General features: G+C 48.7%; 1 protein-coding gene across 10 annotated transcripts in view; it reads right to left on the bottom strand.

The window, feature by feature from the left end:
* Window positions 1–372: 372 nt before the first annotated feature.
* The window catches only part of GRAP2 (GRB2 related adaptor protein 2), a 77,375-nt gene continuing 58,399 nt past the window's right edge, over window positions 373–19,348 (bottom strand). For 7 of the 10 annotated variants that reach the window (XM_032267157.1, XM_032267150.1, XM_032267151.1 and 4 more), the window contains 5 exons: window positions 16,853–16,972; window positions 11,158–11,326; window positions 8,324–8,536; window positions 7,068–7,190; window positions 4,982–5,459 (listed from right to left, as the gene is read on the bottom strand). In XM_032267157.1, the coding sequence (XP_032123048.1) occupies window positions 5,280–5,459; window positions 7,068–7,190; window positions 8,324–8,536; window positions 11,158–11,326; window positions 16,853–16,926 (759 nt within the window). In that variant the 5' untranslated portion in view covers window positions 16,927–16,972 and the 3' untranslated portion in view covers window positions 4,982–5,279. Of the gene's footprint in view, window positions 524–3,010; window positions 5,460–7,067; window positions 7,191–8,323; window positions 8,537–11,157; window positions 11,327–16,852; window positions 16,973–19,348 lie in introns of those variants that run through there. The other 3 variants (XM_032267153.1, XM_032267154.1, XR_004265150.1) reach the window with 2 other exon arrangements.

Here is a 19,348-nt window from a genome sequence, read left to right as displayed (position 1 = left end):
CCCCAGTCTCTTTGTCAGGTGGGCTACAGGGCAGATTTGGTGTCCTGAAGGATCGGGGCCGTTCACCAGCACATAAATGAAGTGCGTAGTGGGTCCGCAGCATTTGGGTAGGCACTGTCAGCAGAGGATGTGTAGGGCGACAGAACACCACCGGAGCAGGAAGCCTCAGTATACTGGTGCCTGAACGTGTAAGACACCAGCTTTCTTCTCTCGGCCTCTCGGAAGTGACCGGAGGAGAGTCTGAGGGCAGTGAATACAGCTACTGGAACCTGGATATCATTGTAAATATGACCTCGTTTGCATCTCCAGGTCTGTTAGGCCCAAGACATGGAGTTACAAAATGAGTGAACAGATGAGATGAGGCAGGTCCAATCACGCCTTCATTAGAGAAATGTTTATTGAGCCTCTGCATGCCATGCACAGTGCTAGGTGCTGGGTGTACAATAGTTTACAAAACAGAGGTGACCCCTGCTCCACGGAGCTTACAGCCTAATAGCCATACAGCTCAGTCTGGTGCCATCATCTGTGTACATGCTATTCAGGAAAAGCACAGGATTCATGAGATCATCTTAGGAGAAGGATTATTTTAGATTAGGGGGCAGGGGAGGACTGTTTGGAAGTGACATTTAAACCCAGGCCTGGGCCAGGAATGGTGGCTCACGCCTGTAATCCCCAGTACTTTGGGAGGCAAGGCAGCGGATCACCTGAGGTCAGGAGTTCAAGACCACCCTGGCTAACATGGTGAAACCCCATCTCTACTAAAAATGCAAAAATTAGCCAGGCGTGGTGGCACACCATTGTAATCCCAGCTACTCAGGAGGCTGAGGTGGGAGAATCACTTGAATTCGGGAGGCAGAGGCTGCAGTGAGCTGAGATCGCATCACTGCACTCCAGTCTGGGCAACAGAGCAAGACCCCATCTCAAAAACAAACAAACAAACAAACCCAGACCTGGAGATGAATAAGAGTTAGCAGGGTTAGCGGGTGAGGAGCAGGGGATGTGCCTCCAGGCAGCAAGAATGGCAAGTGTGAAAGGTTTGGGGACAAATCCTTGGCCATTTGGAGGCTGAAAGGCCAGTCGGGCAGGAGCATAAAAGCAAGAAGAGGAGGCTGAGGAGGGAGGCAGGCGCCAGACTTCACAGGGCTACATTAGGACTTTGGACTTAAGCCTAAATCCAGCAGGAAGGGGAGTGATGTGATCAGATTTATTTTTACAAAGATCGTTTTGGCATCTGTGAGGAGGAGCAGACTACAGGAGGGAATGCAGGGAGAGAGGTATGAAAGCTGGCAGTTGCCAAAGGGACAGGTGATGGTGGCATGGCCAAGATGATGGGGTGAAGGGGAGGAACTGAAGAAGCAGTTTTTAAAAAGAATTCCGACAGGCTGGGCACTGTGGCTCATGCGTGTAATCACAGCACTTTGGGAGCCCAAGGCAGGGAGATCACAAGGTCAAGAGAGCAAGACCAGCCTGGCCAACATGGTGAAACGCTGTCCCTACTTAAAATACAAAAATTAGCTGGGCATGGTGGCAGGTGCCTGTAATCCCAGCTACTTGGGAGGCTGAGGCAGGAGAATAGCTTGAACCTGGGAGGCAGAGGTTGCAGTGAGCCGAGATGGCGCCACTGCACTCCAGCCTGGTGACAGAGCAGGACTTCATCTCAAAAAAAGAAAAAAAAAAAAAAAAAGAATTGAGACAATAAAGGTTTTTCTCACACCTTTGCCTTGGTATAGACGGCCTAAAACATTGGCTTCGACAAGGCAAACAGCAAATATTTTGGCCTTGCTAATCTGTCCTAGAGTGGGCCATTGTGTTTTAGGTTAGCTGGGACCACAGTCCCCTGCCTCAACCAGGGCCACATCTGACCAGAGTCAGTTTTCTGTCTAAAGATTTCCTGACAAAGCTTTCACAATTTTCTTGCTCATGTTTAAAATAATTACGATGAGAAAATAGTAATTATCGTAGGAAATTCCTGTTTGCATTTCATCTGAATTCCTCTCACGTTACTGTTTTTTTTTTTTATTTTAAAGATGCTAAAATAAGTCACCTGCGCTGCCAAATATGAATGATGTCATAACAACAGTTCTGAATTGCATCTGTCCCAAAGCCAAAGCGACCTATTCGTGAGCAGCAAAGAAAAATGGCCGAATATCCTCAGAAAAAGAGCCCAATTAGAGTTTTGCTCACTGCGGAGTTCTTTGCCTTTGCTACTTAACATGTGCACCCAGCACCCAGTAGCTTGTTAGTAATTCAGGACCGAGAAGGAAGCTGCATTTGAACACAATCCCCAGGCAATTTGTAAGTACTTGACATTTTGAGAAGCACCGTGGTTAGGTCACCCTAGGGCCATCTAAAAGTGGGTGGGCAGCGGCAGGTGCCAGGTATTTGAAATATAGTGAGACACAGCAAGTGGTTAGGAAAACCCAACTGGTCCAACAGGAGCTGGCTTTTCTCTGGAAGCCCCAAGCTCCCAAGTCACGTAGAGCATTGCAGCCAAGCTCGGAGACAGTGTGTTGGCTGCCGGTTGTGTGGCTGGTGAGAGGCTCTGAGTGGACCCTCCCCTGGCACTGAAATGCTGTCAGGTAGAAACTAGGACCCGTGGAGACACACAGGAGGTGTTCCCCTGGCAGCACCAGAGGCTGAGGGGGCTTGAGCGCTCCTTCCCCTTCCCTCCGTAATGTGGACAGTTTGGTTCTTGTCCTCTTCACCTGGCTGCTAAGAGCCCTCATTGCTTGTGGGTGGTTTGGATGACTTTCCTGCTTCCTTCTGAATGGAGGCGTGCTGATGAACAGGGCAAGGACGATTTGGCATCTCAGTAAAAAATATTCTGCAGTGGCTTTTGCTAGAACAGAACACCGAGTTCCAGAGTTCTAAAAGCTCTGCTCACACTGCCTGCCTATGGGGTCAGCTCCTGCAGGCCGATGACCCCTGGCACCCCTCGGTCTCGCTCTCACTCTCTACCTGAGGAGTATGTGGCACGGACACCAGACACAGCCTGGCCAAACAAGGACACTTTGTTTCATTACTGTGTTCTTGAGAAGTCTTTCAAGGCACAAACCTCGATCAGAATCAAATCACGTACCTCTGTCTAACTAGAGCTGGTCCTCCCACATCATCAGACAACTGGATGAAGTTTGTGGGCTGTTTAAAACATATGGTTTGTAAACACTGTAAAATCAAACATTACTATTGACTTTTATTTACTGTAGCATTTCACATTACTTAGCACCAAAATAGCTGATGAGGTCTTCTCTGCCTTTGTTCTTTCTCCTGTTCTTTTTCTCATGCTTCTTTGCTCCCTGCCTTCTGCAGCAGTGGTTTCTCCGCTCTGATTCTTCCTTTCCCAGCTTATCACCCCTCCTCCTGCATGTCTGCCCACCAGCTGCACACCGCTGTCCTCCCTGGGCCCACTCGCTCTCCCCCTTCCCCCCCGTGCCTCTCTTGCTGCCCGTGGATCCTCCGGGATGTCTTTGCTACCTTTCCCTCTCTGCCTTCACTTCCATAAGCTGCAGGCGCTCCTTACTCATGCTCAACCCCCCCTGCCTCCACCAGGCTATTTTCTTTTGCTTCCTGATACCCACCACAGAGTCCCTTTTTTCCTCTTTCCTCTAAAGGAGGAAGCATGGGGATCAGAGAATTGTAGAATCAGTCACAAGGGACACTGCTTGTGCTACACTGGCAGTTACTTCTGAGTCAGAAAATCTTTCTTCTATCACCTTCAATAATGGCTGCCCCCCACCCCGTCCCTCCTTAGAGCAGGAGAGGCTGGGGAAGAGAAAACTTCCTTGTTCCTTCACCAATGCTTTCACTCCTCTTTCCTGTCTCAGCACACACACACGCATGCACACAAGTGCACGCACATATAAGCACACGTGCACGCATGCGCACATATGCACACACAAGCACACGTGTACACACGCAGGGGTGGACACATATGCATAGAAAAGCACATGTATACACACAGGGGTGCACACACATGTGCATGCAAGCATACATGTGCACACACGCAGGGGTGCTCGCCCACACTCACAAACTCTGGATGCCCCGGTGCAGACAGTGTTTGTGCCTGGCCTCCCCTAAGGCCCTGAGCTTCCTCTCCAGTGTCTCTTTCCTCCCCGGCCAGGCTGACCTGTGCTTTGCACCTCCAGGGTGAGCCTGGGACACATGATTCTAGTGTGAGGTGGTGGTGAGGGACAGCCATGGTGGAGCTCCTTGCTCCAAGTGCAACACTTGGGTGGCGGGAGGACGGCAATGATCAGACCGAGCAGGAAACTCATGTCAAAGCCAGCTTCCACCTGGGGTCAAGCTTAGTCAATCAGTTGACAGTCAATGCTCTTATCAAGTGAGCTGCTTTCCCATGCCACTGGGCAGGGCATCTTCGAAACAGAAAATCCCGACGGAAAATGAACAGAGCCCTGAAGATACACCCTTGTCACCATAAAACAATGACTCTAAAATGCAGCATTCTCAGCCAGAGCTTCTCCAAGCACTTTACGGAATCTAGGGTGCTATTTCCTTCATAGCTGGGGAAACAGTTACATTGAGTAAGTTGCTTGGGGACCTTAGAAAAATCTCTTGACTTCCCAGTACTTGGCGTCTCACATTGAACATTCATTTGAAAGGCCCAAGGAACATTAATTTGAACAGAGATAAAAGTCTCAGCTAGCAGGTGACTAGGAGGCTAGCCTCGCACAGGCAGGGTCTCTCCAACCCAGCCCTGCTTCCACATCCCCGCCCAGACTTGCTGCTGCCCGCGGCACAAAGCTGCACCTTAATTCCTAATGCAGCAGTGCCCACCCCTTGGAGGACATGAGGAGAGCTGCCTGCAAACCCTCCAGGTAAGCGGGACTTGCAGGTGAGCTGGGACGTGCCCCACCAAGTTCAACTCCACCCTATTGCTCTGCATCCAGTGCCGAGGTGTGGTCTTTGCTTAGCTGTTCTCAGTGAAAATTCCCAAGACAAGGAGGAAGCAGTGACAGCTCAGGCCAGGACAAAGCTCCTTTTCGTTTCCCTGCCCCACCCCCTAACTCCCCCGGCTGCCTTCCACATACCCCTGAGGGGAGCAGAAAAGCAAGTGTGAATATTATTCTCCACCTGAGTTCCCTTTTGCATTAACTAATTACCAGCCCAATTGCCAATAAATAACCAGTATAAAAAGTTGTGTGTGTACACCGAGAGACGCAGAGAGAGATATGTATATACAGTCATGGAGTCCAGCCTTTTTTACTTGCCCTCTCTCTTGTGGGCAGCGTCAGACAAAAAGCTTCTGTCCCCCGAAGAGTTCATCGGGTCATGGGTGCCACGTAGTTGGCAGGGAAGAGGCCCAGTTTGTTGTGGAGGCGGCCAGTCCACCAGGATGGGTTGGAGCTGTCCAGGACCTCCACCACCTCCCCACTGTGGAATCCCAGCTCATCATCCTCCAGCGCCTCAAAGTCGTACAGTGCCCGGGCCCACCGCACTCGCTGTTGGGGGAAGCACAGAAGAGGCTCTACTGAGCTGTGGGCTGGGCAGGCAGGGAAGGGTCTGCGGGCTCCTCCCACCGCATCCAAGTCCTTTGAGAGCAACATTCCCTGAAGGCTGACCCCTCTGTAACCTAAAAAAAAGTTTTTGTAGGCTAGGTGCGGTGGCTTACACCTGTAATCCCTGCACTTTGGGAGGCCAAGGCAGGTGGATCACCTGAGGTCAGGAGTTCAAGAAAGTCTGACCAACATGGAGAAACCCCCTCTCTACTAAAAATACAAAATTAGCTGGGCATGGTGGCACATGCCTGTAATCCCAGCTACTTGGGAGGTTGAGACCGGAGAATTGCTTGAACCCGGGAGGCGGAGGTTGCGGTGAGCCGAGACTGCACCATTGCACTCCAGCCTGGGCAACAAGGTGAAACTCCATCTCAAAAAAAAAAAATGTGTAGAGATGGGGTCTTGCTATGCTGCTGAGGCTGGTTTTAAACCCTTGGCTTCAAGCGATCCTCCTGCCCTGGCCTCCCAAGTAGCTGGAACTACAGGTGTGAGCCACCACGCCCAGCTATCCTGCTCACCAGAACTCACCAGCATCACTCTGGAGATTCAGGACTTTTACCAACAGATGTTATTGTCCAAGGTCCCAAGAGGCTCCCTGAGAATCACTCTCTCCACATCAATAGGTGTATTTTCAGCTTCTTTGAGTGACAAACAGAATGGCAATATGTCCCAAGTAACAGCCCTGGGTGTTAGGGCGATCAAGTCACAAGTCAAGATGGATCACAGGCCAGGCATGGTGGCTCATGACTGTAATCACCGCACTTTGGGAGGTTGAGGTAGGAGGACTGCTTGAGCCCATGAGTTCGAGACCAGCCTGCCCAATGTATCGAGAGCTTAGCTCTACAAATAATACACTTAGCTACTTGGGAAGCTAAGGCAGGAGGATAGCTTGAGCCTAGCAGTGAGCCATGATTGTGCCACTGCACTTGAGCCTGGGAGACAGAGTGAGACCCTGTCTCACCCCCCACCCCACCCCCCAAAAAAAGGTCTGATAAAGGCCATGGTAAAGAACTATGATAAAGATGATGAAGAACTAGAACCAAGAACTATGAGAACAGGGAAGGCCTGGCACCAGACTGAGGCTGTGCTCGCTCAGCCCCAGGCCTCCCCGAACGGTCCATCATCTCTCATTTGATCTATGTGGGTTTTTTGTTTCTGCTTTTGAGACAATGTCTCACTCTGTCGCCCAGGTGCAGTGCAGTGGTGCGATCTCGGCTCACTGCAACCTCTGCCTCCCAGCAGATGTTATTTCAAGCGATTCTCCTGCCTCAGCCTCCCAAGTAGCTGGGATTACAGGTCCCTGCCACCATATGAGCTAATTTTTTGTATTTTTAGTAGAGATGGGGTTTCACCATGTTGGCCAGGCTGGTCTCAAACTCCTGACTTCAGGTGATCCACCCGCCTCGGCCTCCCAAAGTGTTGGGATTACAGGCGTGAGTCACCGCACCCAGCCAGATCTGTGTGATTTGAGTCTCTCCTGCCTCATCTCCTCCACTGAGCTCTGTCCTGGGGCCTTTCTCCAGGGATCCCAGAGAGAGATGGCTCCCATACCCCTGCTGCCTGGAGCTGCACTGGGTCTGTGTGTCTCCGATGCATGAGGGCCATATTCATTTCACTGCCCAGGCCAGCACCACAGTGCCCGTCATTTATGTCAAGGCTGCCTCCTCGGCGTTCCTGGAAACATACAACAGAAGACTGGTCACCCCACTGCCAGGACATCTCCCACAGGCTCCCCCAGTGCCTGGCTCAGATGCCATCTGCACAGCCGGTATATTCCAGGAATACTTACTGATGATGACAATAAAACCTCCACGCTGAGGGGGAGGAGGACCTGAGGTCTAAAGGGACCTTAGGTTCTGAAGGCAAAGAAGGCAAAGGTGGGTTTTATTTATTCAGTCAAAAATATTTATCAGGCACCTACCATGTATCCAATAGCAGATACAAGGGAAATATAGCTGGAAAGAGAAGGTCTCTGACTTCATGGAGCTTCCATTTAGAGGAGGAACCACACACATTTAAGTGGTAAGTGAGCAGAGAGAAGAAATGTCTATATCTGCCTGGGAAATCAAGGAAGGCTTCACAGAGGAGGTGATGCTTGAACTCTAGCTTAAAGGAGGAGTAGGACTGGCCAGGGAGGGGCTTATCAGGCAGAGGGATCAGCATGTAAAATGCCACAAAGGCATGAGAGGAAACACAATAGACCATTCGGGTAACTAAAGTAGTGTGGGGTTGCTGGAATGTGTGTTTGCACGGGGAGTCAGGTGGGTGGGGCAGGTAGCAGGGATGAGGCTGGGGAAATAGATTCTGGCAGCTCACAAAGGACTTTGCGTGCCCTGCTAAGGAATTTACAAACGATGTTATCTCGCTGTATTGTCCATCAAAGTAAGCCCCCTGAAATCCCACTGGGAACAAGGCGGGGGACAGATAGATAGATAGATAGATAGATAGATAGATAGATAGATAGGTAAACAAACACGGCTCCATTATGCATATTAAGCCTTTCTTTCTTGTGGATCTCCACAGCCAGATGGGTTAAGGGGCATGAATAGATTTGGAATTCTGCTAATAGGAAAATGAAGCAATTGTTCCCTGAGTCCTCTGGAGAAGAGTGTGTGTGTGTGTGTGTGTGTGTGTGTGTGTGTGTGTGTGTGTGTGTGTGTGTGTGTGAGAGAGAGAGAGAGAGAGAGAGAGAGAGAGAGAGAGAGAGAGAGAGAGAGTGTATGTGTGTGGGGGGGCTGGGCCAGGCCTGGAGGGGAGGCAGGTTCTCCTCCTCACCGGACTGTGCCCGCTGCCTTCATTCCAGATACCTGGTGGAAATGGTGGTGCTGCAGATACCGCTGCTGTGGCGGCTGTGGCGCTGGGGCGTACTGTGGAGGCTGTGGCTGGTGCTGCTGCAGGGGAAGGGTCGGGGGGTGATCCGACACCTTCCGGTTCATCGAAGGCCGGATTTCTTCTCCCACAGCCCCACTGAGGTGTGGGCCTCCCTGGGACCTCCGGTCCAGGCTGTTGCCCCGGTGACCCTGGGAGAGAGAGCAGAGATGATGCAGATGCGTCCTCCTCTCTGATCTTCTGGCTCTGCCCCACCCTCGGGCAGTTGTTCTCAGACCCTGCTCATCCTGCCCCCATGCTGGTGAGGTGGGGACAGCTGAAAGAATTGATGCTTCAGACCTTCACATTTTCCAAAGTGGCCTCTGCATTCTTGGATCCTTCCAGTTTTAGGAATTCAGGTCTGGGGTTCACAGGCTAACATTTTCTGCCTGGTAGCCATTTAGTCAGTTTCCAGGGGTGCTTGTTTTTCTCTGTGTAATCAAGCTAAAATATTCCATTTTACTGACACAATGCCACCCCTTCTTATCACATGTTGCCACATGGCTGGACATCCTACCTTCTAGATAAGCTCCACTGTTGACTTTGCATGATTTTAAACTGTCATTTATAGCCTGGTGATAGAGACCCAAACAGCAACATTTTTGCAACACCATGGGAACCAGGCCTGCCGCTGGGTGTGGGGGAAGAAGCAAGGCCTTTCTCCCTAATGTTAAAACAGAAATATCCTATTGTTATTTTCATGTAACAAACAACGACATAGGGCCCCGGGCATAGTATATACCAGGCACTGTTCTAAGCGCTTTACAATTATCAACTCATTCAATCCCATTTAATGCAATTTGATTCTGCTTCTCTTATCTCTGAATGCACATCCTAGTGAGTTACTCTGTCCATTTCCTGCTTAGAGTGATTCACAAGGTCTTGGCTAACCTTTGTTTTCCTTTCTGAAGTTCTGTGTGCACTTGGTGGGAACTTCTTTCCGCGTTTGGCAGTAACTTCTCAGCCTTGCCTTTCTTGAAAAGGAGGATTTTCTTGACTTCCCCAAAGCACATATTGCTTTCATGGTCTTAATGCCTTTTCAAATAACCTGTCCCTAGGATTTCAGCTATTCTAGTGAATGCTTCTTCCTGTGATACCTGTCTCTTATAACCATGTTATTTCCTTTGAAAAATAGTTTATAAATTGGTGTGTGTGTGTGTGTGTGTGTGTGTGTGTGTGTGTGTGTGTGTTTATGTGTGAGTGCCTGCATGTGTGAATTTACTTATGGGAGGCAAGTTAACATTTTCTTTTCTTTTTTTTTTTTGGGACAAGTCTCAGTCTGTCACCCAGGCTGGAGTGCTGTGACGTGATCTCGGCTCACTGCAACTTCCGCCTCCCAGATTCAAGCGATTCTCCTGCCTCAGCCTCCTGAGAAGCTGGGACTACAGGCTCACGCCATTATACCCAGCTAATTTTTGTATCTTTAGTCAAGATGAGGTTTCGCCATATTGGCCAGGATGGACTGGATCTCTAGACCTCGTGATCCACCCACCTTGGCCTTCCAAAGTGCTGGGACTACAGGCGAGAGCCACCGCGCCCGGCCAAGTTAACATTTTCTTAGTGCTTAGTATGGACCAGACTCTGGTGGTACTTAGCTGTATTACCTCATTTAATCCTCACAACAGTCCAGTGAGGGAGGTTTTATTGTTCTCTCCACTCTACAGGTGAGAAAACTGATACTCAGAAGGTTTCTTAACTTGGCTAGGTAATACGAGTAGCTAAGCGATTAAATCAGGATTTCATACCAGGTCTGTTGGATGCATTTTCTTTTAAAGCAACACTCTATATTCCAAACAGTTCCAACAGCAAGAATTCCAAGTGCAGATTTCTCCTCCTGTGTCCTCCCCACCCCCAATCCTGTCATCACACTCCACCTGCTGATTTAGTTCCCGGACTCTAGGCTGTTCCTTAATGCCCTGTCTGTAGCACCCCCAACTCCTTCATCCTTGGGCAACTCGTAAGCTAGGTTGAAAACTTTGGTGTAGCAATGTCTACAAATAACAAAAAAATAGCACCTGCAGCTGGGTGTGGTGGCTCACGCCTGTAATCCCAGCACTTTGGGAGGCAGAGGCTGGTGGGTCATGAGGTCAGGAGTTCGAGACCAGTCTGACCAACATGGTGAAACCCTGTCTCTACTACAAATACAAAAATTAGCCAGGCGTGGTGGTTCGCACCGGTAGTCCCAGCTACTCAGGAGGCTGAGGCAGGAGAATCACTTGAACCTGGGAGGCAGAGGTTGCAGTGGGCCAAGATTATACTACTGCACTCCAGCCTGGGAGACAGAGCAAGACAAAGAAAGAAAAGAAGAAAAGAGAAAGAAAGAAAGAAAGAAAGGAAAGAAAGAAAGAAAAGAAAGAAAAGAAAGAAAGAAAGAAAGAAAGAAAGAAAGAAAGAAAGAAGGAAAGAAAGAAAAAGAAAAAGAAAAGAAAAGAAAAGAAAAAAGAAGACCCAGCACCTGCGGTAAGCGCTGATGTTTGTTGAGTGCAGTGTGGTGAGGAATAACAGAGGGCATGAGACGCATTATCCTCTCCCACCTTCATCGCCGCCCTGGGGGGTGATATTACCCTTATCCCTATTTTATGGATGAGGAGACTGAGGCTCAGACAACTTCCAAAGTCACACAACTAGGAAGTGTTGCACTCAGAGTTCACAGTTCTGTCTTTCAGTCTACTCAGAGGATCTGCCCCGCCTATGCATTTTTCCTGGTGGTTTGAGTGAGAACTCGGGCTGCCTAAACTTTCTAGATTGGGGGTGATCGCGACCTGGAGCATACCTGGTCTTCTCGGGTTCTGTCTCTGAGGAAGATCTGCTTCTGTTTAGAGATAGAGGTTGTCCTGTAGTAGTCCACCAGCTTATTTAGGGAGGGGAACTTCTCAGTCCATAGGAAGTAATTGCCCTTGTTGTCTCGCATGACCTTGAAGTGTTGAACGTCATCCTCATGCCTGGAGATCAAGGCAAAAAGAAACTGTATGTTACACTGTGATGACGTCCCTACCTCCAGGCTGCTTGCATCTGGGATGCAGTTCTCTTCAGGCAGGAGATGTAGATTTGGATGACTCCCTCATCACCAGGCAGGTGGGCCAGTCCAGTCAGGCTTCAGCAGGAGCTTTGTAGGATGGACCACTTAGGATACAAGCTATGCTAGAGGGGATTTACATCGGAAGAAGGTAATCAGATGAGCTAAAATTTGTCTTGGACACTGGAACTAACCTTTGACAAGAAAAGCATGTTTCAAGTGCTGTAATGACTAAGAGATCAAAGACCTTTTCACGACGTTTATTTGCAAATCTCAGTGGGTACTTCAAGCTCCTATTATCTTTCTGTTATAAGAAGTACTTTGAACCATCTCCTTTAAGCTCATAAACTAGCACTGGCAGGTAAGAAGCTACTCTCTTCCCTAAGAAATATGTCACATTTGTTCTCTATGTAATAAGGATCTCTTGATCTTGGTTTATGTTTTGCATAAATAAGGTTACAAAGTGTTTTCAGCTTTTGGGGGAAATAGCTTTGTATGAAATCACAGAAGTTTTTTATCTTTCTATTCTTTTTTTTTTAGACAGAGTCTCACTCTGTTGCCCAGGCTGGAATGTAGTGGTACGATCTTGGCTCACTGCAACCTCCGCCTCTGGGTTCAAGTGATTCTCCTGTCTCAGCCTCCTGAGTAACTGGGATTACAGGCGCCCACCACCATGCCTGGCTAACGGCTAACTTTTTCGTATTTTTAGTAAACATTGGGTTTCACCATGTTGGTCAGGCTGGTCTCAAAGTTCTGACCTCTGGTGATCCACCCACCTTGGCCTCCCAAAGTGCTGGGATTACAGGTGTGAGCCACCATGCCGGGCGGAATGATAGAGTTTTAATTGAAAAGGATCTTGGAGATTGTTTAGCCTTACTTCTCCATTTCACAGATGAGAACACTAAGAGGACTCAGAGAGGCCCAGGGTTGAGGCCAGAACCCCTGAGTCTCTGACTCCAGTCTAGTGAGCTTGGCCTGTCAAGCTATGTAAACATGATAACGTCTTTTATATCAGCACCTTTTGATACCAGTCTAGACTCACAAGTGAAGGGACACATTTGAACCAGGGCTAGAGAAAATGGATTTTATCTACCTAGGAAGAGTGGGCTGAGCCTTTACCATTAGATCCAGTTTTACTTCATTGCCAAGCCATTCTCTTTTGGATGTAAAGTTTATTTTTCAGTCATACATGTATATCTAAAAATAAACTGGCACTAGTGATGCCAACTGCCTGGTATAAAAGAAAGGTCAAGGATTTTAAAGGGTCTCAGAGAATAAAGATACCTCTGAGAGTAAGTGGAGGTTTCTTCGGGATGGATTTAGGGATCTGTGCTAAGAAGGAGATGGAAATTCTGACCCTCAATCTCATCTTATGTGCTGGGATTTGCTCATAGCAGGGTGAAGCCAAAGGTTGTACAAGTGGTCTCTCGCTTGACTGATGTGGGGTGGTAATCAACACATCACAATCACTGCGTAGTCTTCCCCTTGGTTTTTGGCCACCAACTGGTGATAATTTCTTCATTCTAAGGCAACGTGGCTCAACTCAAAGTCATTACCCTTCACATCTGGGTGAGGAGGAGGAAATATGCTTGTGGTATTATAATTATTCATCCACCACCTCATAGTCAAAGAAGTCAGAGTGTGAAACACTGCCGCTTTTACGCTGATGAGCTGTAAGCGTGGATGTGAGGGTTGTAGTTGGTCATCTGGGTCTAAAAGGAGAGGCCTGATCACTGTCTCAAGCCTGGAGAGGAACAGAGGAAAGGATGCAATTCAGGGCATTAGACTCCAAAATCTAGTGGTTTAGGCCCTTAACAAATGCTGAGTGATAGAACTACAATTAGCTCTTAATTATCTGTGCCCATGACAGATGTAAAAATAATTAACAATGATTTTGCCTTGGAATATATTATACTACATTTCTGTAGAAGATGTGATAATGATTATGGTAATTGTCACCATAACTAGAAGCTTCATTGCCTCAATATCAGAGGAAGACTTTGGCAGAAGTCAAGGCTGACTGTTTTGTAAAATTCACTTTAATAAAGGAAATATAAACCATAGTTTCAGGGTCGGGTATGATGGCTCATGCCTGTAATCCCAGCACTTTGGGAGGCCAAGGTGGAAAGATCACATGAGGCCACGAGCTCAACACCAGCCTGGACAACATGGCAAAACCCCCTCTCTACTAAATCCCTGCCCACACACACAAATTAGCTGTGTGTGGTGGTGCGAATCTGTGGTCCCAGCTACTCGGGAGGCTGAGGCATAAGAATCACTTTGAACCTGGGAGGCAGAGGTTACAGTGAGCCAAGATCGTGCCACTGCACTCTAGCCTGGGCGACAGAGTGAGACTGTCTCAAAAAAACAAAAAAAACCCACAAAAACCATAGTTTCTAGCTGAAAAAGTCAGAGACATTTTCATGCAAACCAAAGGCCCAAGAGATACCTCTCAGTCTAACAAATTACTTGGTCAAGTTTATAATGGGGCAGACAGAGGAGTCTTAAGAAATAGATTTGACTTGAGCCGGGCGTGGTGGCTCACACCTGTAATCCCAGCACTTTGGGAGGCTGAGGCAGGTGGATCATGAGTTCAGGAGTTCAAGACCAGCCTGAACAATATGGTGAAACCCTGCCTCTACTAAAAATACAAAAATTAGCTGGGTGTAGTGGCGCGCAGCTGTAGTCCCAGCTACTCAGGAGGCTGAGGCAGAAGAATCGCTTGAACTCGGGAGGCGGAGGTTGCAGTGAGCCGAGATCGTGCCGCTGCATTCCAGCCTGGGAGACAGAGCAAGACTCTATGTCAAAAAAAAAAAAAATTTGGCCATGCACGGTGGCTCAAGCCTGTAATCCCAGCACTGTGGGAGGCCGAGGCGGGTGGATTACGAGGTCAAGAGATCGAGACCATCCTGGTCAACGTGGTGAAACCCCGTCTCTACTAAAAATACAAAACATTAGCTGGGCATGGTGGCGCGTGCCTGTAATCCCAGCGACTCAGGAGGCTGGGGCAGGAGAATTGCCTGAACCCGGGAGGCGGAGGTTGCGGTGAGCCGAGATCGCGCCATTGCACTCCAGCCTGGGTAACAAGAGCGAAACTCCGTCTCAAAAAAAAAAAAAAAAATTTTTTTTTACTTGTAATATATATACATACATGTTAAATATAACTATTTTTTTCTAACAATATATGTACATAATTATTTTTTCTTTTGAGACAGGGTCTTGCTCAGTCACCCAGGCTGGAGTGCAGTGGCGCAATCTCGGCTCACTGCAGCCTCAACACCCGAGGCTCCAGCAATCCTCTCACCTCAACCTCCCAAGTGGTTGGGACCACAGGCATGTGCCACCGCACTGGGTTAATTTTTTATTTTCAGTAGAAATGAGGTCTTGTTATGTTGCCCAGGCTGGTCTCCAACTCCTCAGCTCAAGCAATCCTCCCACCTCAGCCTCCCAAAGTGCTGGGGTTACAGGGATGTGCCACCTCGTCGACCTTGACTTGTAATATATGTTAATGGAGGAAAATTTCATTAATGAAGACCTAACAAGGTTAGAATTTGGGATACATCAATATTGTCCTGAACTAAACATTACCATTTCTCAAGCTATAAAAAGAAAGTTTTTATTGAGGAAAATTAAGAGTTTAAGCAAGATTGCAAGCGCAATGCTAAAGAGACCACTTTAAAGTTATGCATGCGTACAAATTGTTGACCTGTTGTTAGTCTTTCCTACCTATGCTTTAAAATACCCATTCTTTCTAAATAGCAAAGCGGCCATGGTTTATTACCTGAGATTGGATTTCTGTACTAAAAACGAAAAGGAAAAGCTGCATGCCTTTTAAAATACATTGAATGAACCAGATCGGTATTTCCTGTCAGTAACTCGGTAGTAAGGTTTTACTTACTTCTCCTGATCTGCTAACACCATCACATTCTTGCAGTTTCACATGTGGTCAAGTCTGATATGTGACTTGTGATCCCCAACATGCTGACCACACACAGTGTGTTCGGAATCGGGCTTCCGAGTTTAGGGCTGTGTAGTGTCTACACGTGGACTGAGTCACTTCCTACAGGGTGCTGCCTCTTAGTGAGGCTTCCTGTTACAGTCCTCCCGCGCTCCTGGCCCTCCTTGGCTTTGTTCTGTTGTTTTCGGTTTTGCTGTACTGTACTGTGTTGAAGTAGCCTTTCTTTTTATTTAGCTGCCAACAACTAACTATACATGTATTTGTTGGGGCTCAGAAAACGACACCCCTTGGCATGCTGGGTGCTTCGAACCAAAGGAGACTGCAAGGCTTCAGAAGCAGCCTTGGAAGCAAAGTCTATGTTTGGGGTTCTCCTGCCCTCCTGTCTCCTGCTCCTCCTTCTCCCCCAGAGTGAGTCACAGAAATTAGAATTCCTCTTCTTCACAGTGGGTTAGAGAGACTAGAGGGTCACTGTGGGGGAGGCCAAGGCAGGAGGACTGCTTGAGCCCTGGAGTTTGCAACCAGCCTAGGCAACACAGTAAGACCCGGCCTCTACAAAAAAATAAGTAAAAAAAAAAATTAGCCAGGTGTGGTGGTGTGTACCTGTATCCCCAGCTGCTCTAGAGACTGAGGTGGGAGGATTGTTTGAGCCTGGAACATGGAGGCTGTGGTGAGCCATGACTGCACCACTGCACTCCAGCTTGGGCAACAGATAGAGACCCTATCAAAAAAAAAAAAAAAAAAGATGACTTGGGACAGGCCTTGCTCAGTTTCCCACCTCAGTCTGTTACCTTAGATCAAACCCCCTTTGTCCAATCCCATTTCTACAGGGTTAGCTACCCTTCATTTAACCTAAGCATAAAAATAGAGGGCTTTCCCTGGGTCTTGGGTCTTCATTTTTGAAGGCTTCTGTGTCACACGAATCTTTGATTAAATAAATTTATTCACTTTCCTCTTGTTAACCTCTTTTGTAGGAGTGTCAGCTGTGACTCTTCTGATGGGCGAAGAAAGGTACCACACCTATTCCGCCCCTGCATCCTACAGCAATGACTTGAGATTTCTATTTTTCCCTGACTCTTCTTCAGATATGCATCAATCGTAAAAGAAAAGGTTAAGATTTAAACCCCCAGATGGATGTGGACAAGTGGGAGTTCTCCTCCTCCTTTCCCTCCTTCCTGCCACAAATACTCACTGAGTTTCTCTATTTTGTGCAAGACACTGTTAAAGGCATAAAGATGAAGTAGAGGAAAATCCTGCCCTTCCAGAAGCACCTGGGATGGAACGGGAGGCAGATGGGCATAGAAATCATTTTGAACACACACCAGTGTGCTAAAAAGTGGTGTATGCATGTTCTGGGAAGGCTGTGAAGCTGCTGCCGTGCTTGGCCCGTTGGCCACCATGCTTCTCATCACTAGGTCATGTTCCAGAGGTCACTTCAGCATTCTGGGAGGTTAACAGGCTGAGAAGGGCCAGTGTGGTGTCAGAAATGATCAGTACCTGACAGAGATGGAGAAGTCCCCCGGGGAGCTCTGGCTGGCCCGGATGATGAAGAAACCAACCTCCTTGCCCATGAGTAAGTTCTCTGCCTGGTGTCGAGAGAGGCCTTCGTGAAACCATCTGTGGGACGAGATCGAACCAGAGGATCAGGATGACACACAGGAGTGACAGGAGGGAGACGTGGAGAAGAGATGACACAGAGGGAAAGAGGCTGGGTACTCTACAGTAGGGAGCAGAGAGAGACCAAAGAGGGACCAGGTGCTTTTTGAAATCAAACCAGTGCTCCAGGCGGCTTTCAGGAAAGGCGAGGGAGCATTCCCCTTGACTCATCCTCTTTGTTCCTTCTCTCCAGGAGAAGTCTCCGGCCTGGGAAACGAATCATGGAAATGTGTCGCTGCACCAAAATGGGGCAGTGTGGGAGTGACTCACTGCAGGAAGCAGCCGCCTGCTGGCAGCTGCGGAATAGACCAGAGCTGCAGGGACGGAGGATGTACCCAGGAGGGAAGGGATCGCTTCAGGCACTGGGGCCAACCAGGTGCAGCCGGCTGAGCAGGGCCTGGGGCGCTTATGCCCACACTGGAACCTCAGTGGTCTAGAGGCTCCTCCCTGGGCATTAAGGGGGAGTTATAAGCTAGGATGTACGTCGCCTGGGCTGGCAGGGAGCACAAGGGGGCTGTGCTCAGCGTGCCTAGCAGAGGCTGCAGTGTTCCTAGGGAGCCCAGTGTACACGCTTAGAAAGGAGTGAGGCTGGCAGCAGCCAGAGAGTGGCGTCTATACAACCAGATCCTGGGCCCGCCCCAAAAAATCCAGGCTGGGAAATAATCTTTACTATGGAAAAGAAGAAACAGGAGAAGCTGCTCTTTCAGCGGAACGGTCAGGGTGGCAGCTCCTGGAAGCACGGCTGCACACAGTGTGGCATGTACGAAATAGGTCAAACACTTACACAGAGCCAGCAAGCTGTGGCTACAGCCTCAAGGCAGGAGGCCAGAGACCTCTCTTGACCACAGACAAGCAAAATGAGTGTCTGTAATCATTCGGCGGCCAAAGGTGGGACTGTGTCACATTGCTTCAAGGTGGCTGCTCTAATTACTGCCACCAGAAGGCTCAGATGCATGTTCCTTTAGCTTTGGTCAGGTCTTGGCTTTGGATTCCTTTGTGAGCAATTCTCTGTGCTTTCCAGAGTTTGGGAATCTGAGACAAGGGTAGCAGGAAGGATGTATTTATTGGAGACCGGGGACTGAGGGGGAAGGTTGGCTGTGCTCCAAGGGGGCTGAAAGCAGCAGTTTCTGGTGGCCTGGAGATTCTGCCTGAGTATTTGCCACACAGTCCTACAGGGTTAAATAAGAGAGCACCACATACACCACTGCCACGTGAAGGAAATGCAGTGGGGATGGGAGAAAGAATGGGGTGTGCGCCACCGCAGTCATATCGCAAAGGAAATGTTTTAGAAGTGAAGGGGATTTAAGAAATACACATTTGTCCTCTGACTGAAATCTGATAGGGGGCTTCTTTCAAGATTTGTAAAAATTACCACATACTGCATATTAGACATGAGTGGCCATGGTTTCAATATCATTCATTCATTCATAGCTTTGCTGAACATTTAGTACTGTGCTGGGCCCTCTCCCGGGCACTGGGGACATGGTAGTGGGCAGAACAGATACACACCCCTGCCTTCAGGGAGCTTACTTTCTAGTCAAGGGGGACACACAATAAAGAACAAAATAATTAAGATCTGTAGTGTGTCAGATGACGGTAAGTGCTGTGGAGAACGTGGAAACAGAGAGGGCGGATGGGGTGCTGGGGGTGAGAGATTAATGTAAGGCATGGTGATGAGAAAGACCTCGCTGAAAAGGAGACATTCTAAACCCATAGGGGGCTGGGGAGTGGGAGGAACCAGCACAAGATACTGAGGAGGAGTGGCCAGGGAGGTGGGAGGACAACCAGAGGAAGGACATCCTGGAGCCAAAATGAAGAAGGTATTCCAGTGGGGGAGCAATCCCCAGGGCAGATCGTGCTGAGATGGCCCCTGGGAGCTGCAGCACATGGCGAGCCTGGTGTGAAGGGTCGGGAGGTGAGGAGTGGAAATAGCAAATGCAAACACTCCTTCTGAAGAACCGGTGTGGCAGCTGGAAGGGGATTTGGGATTAAGAGTTTCCTTGTTTTATTTATTTAAATATTTTGTCTTTGAAACAGAGTCTCGTTCTGCTGCCCAGGCTGGAGTGCAGTGATATAATAATGGCTCACCACAGCCTTGAACTCCCAGGCTCAAGCGATTCTCCTGCCTCAGCCTCCCAAGCAGCTGGGACTACAGGCGCATGCCACCACACCCAGCTAATTAAAAAAAAAAATTTTGTGGATATGGGTCTTGCTATGTTGCCCAGGCTGGTCTCAAATTCCTAGCCTCAAGTGATCCTCCCTCAGCTTCCCAAAGCACTGGGATTAGAGGCATCAGCCACCACAAAACCCACCTGGCCCCTGGGTTTTGTTTTGCTT

This window comes from Sapajus apella, unplaced genomic scaffold, assembly GCF_009761245.1.
Source record: "Sapajus apella isolate SASKATOON/1434 unplaced genomic scaffold, GSC_monkey_1.0 scaffold166, whole genome shotgun sequence".
Lineage (NCBI taxonomy): Eukaryota > Metazoa > Chordata > Mammalia > Primates > Cebidae > Sapajus > Sapajus apella.
Note: the sequence above shows the minus strand (reverse complement) of the source record. Positions and strands in the feature narration are given on the sequence as shown.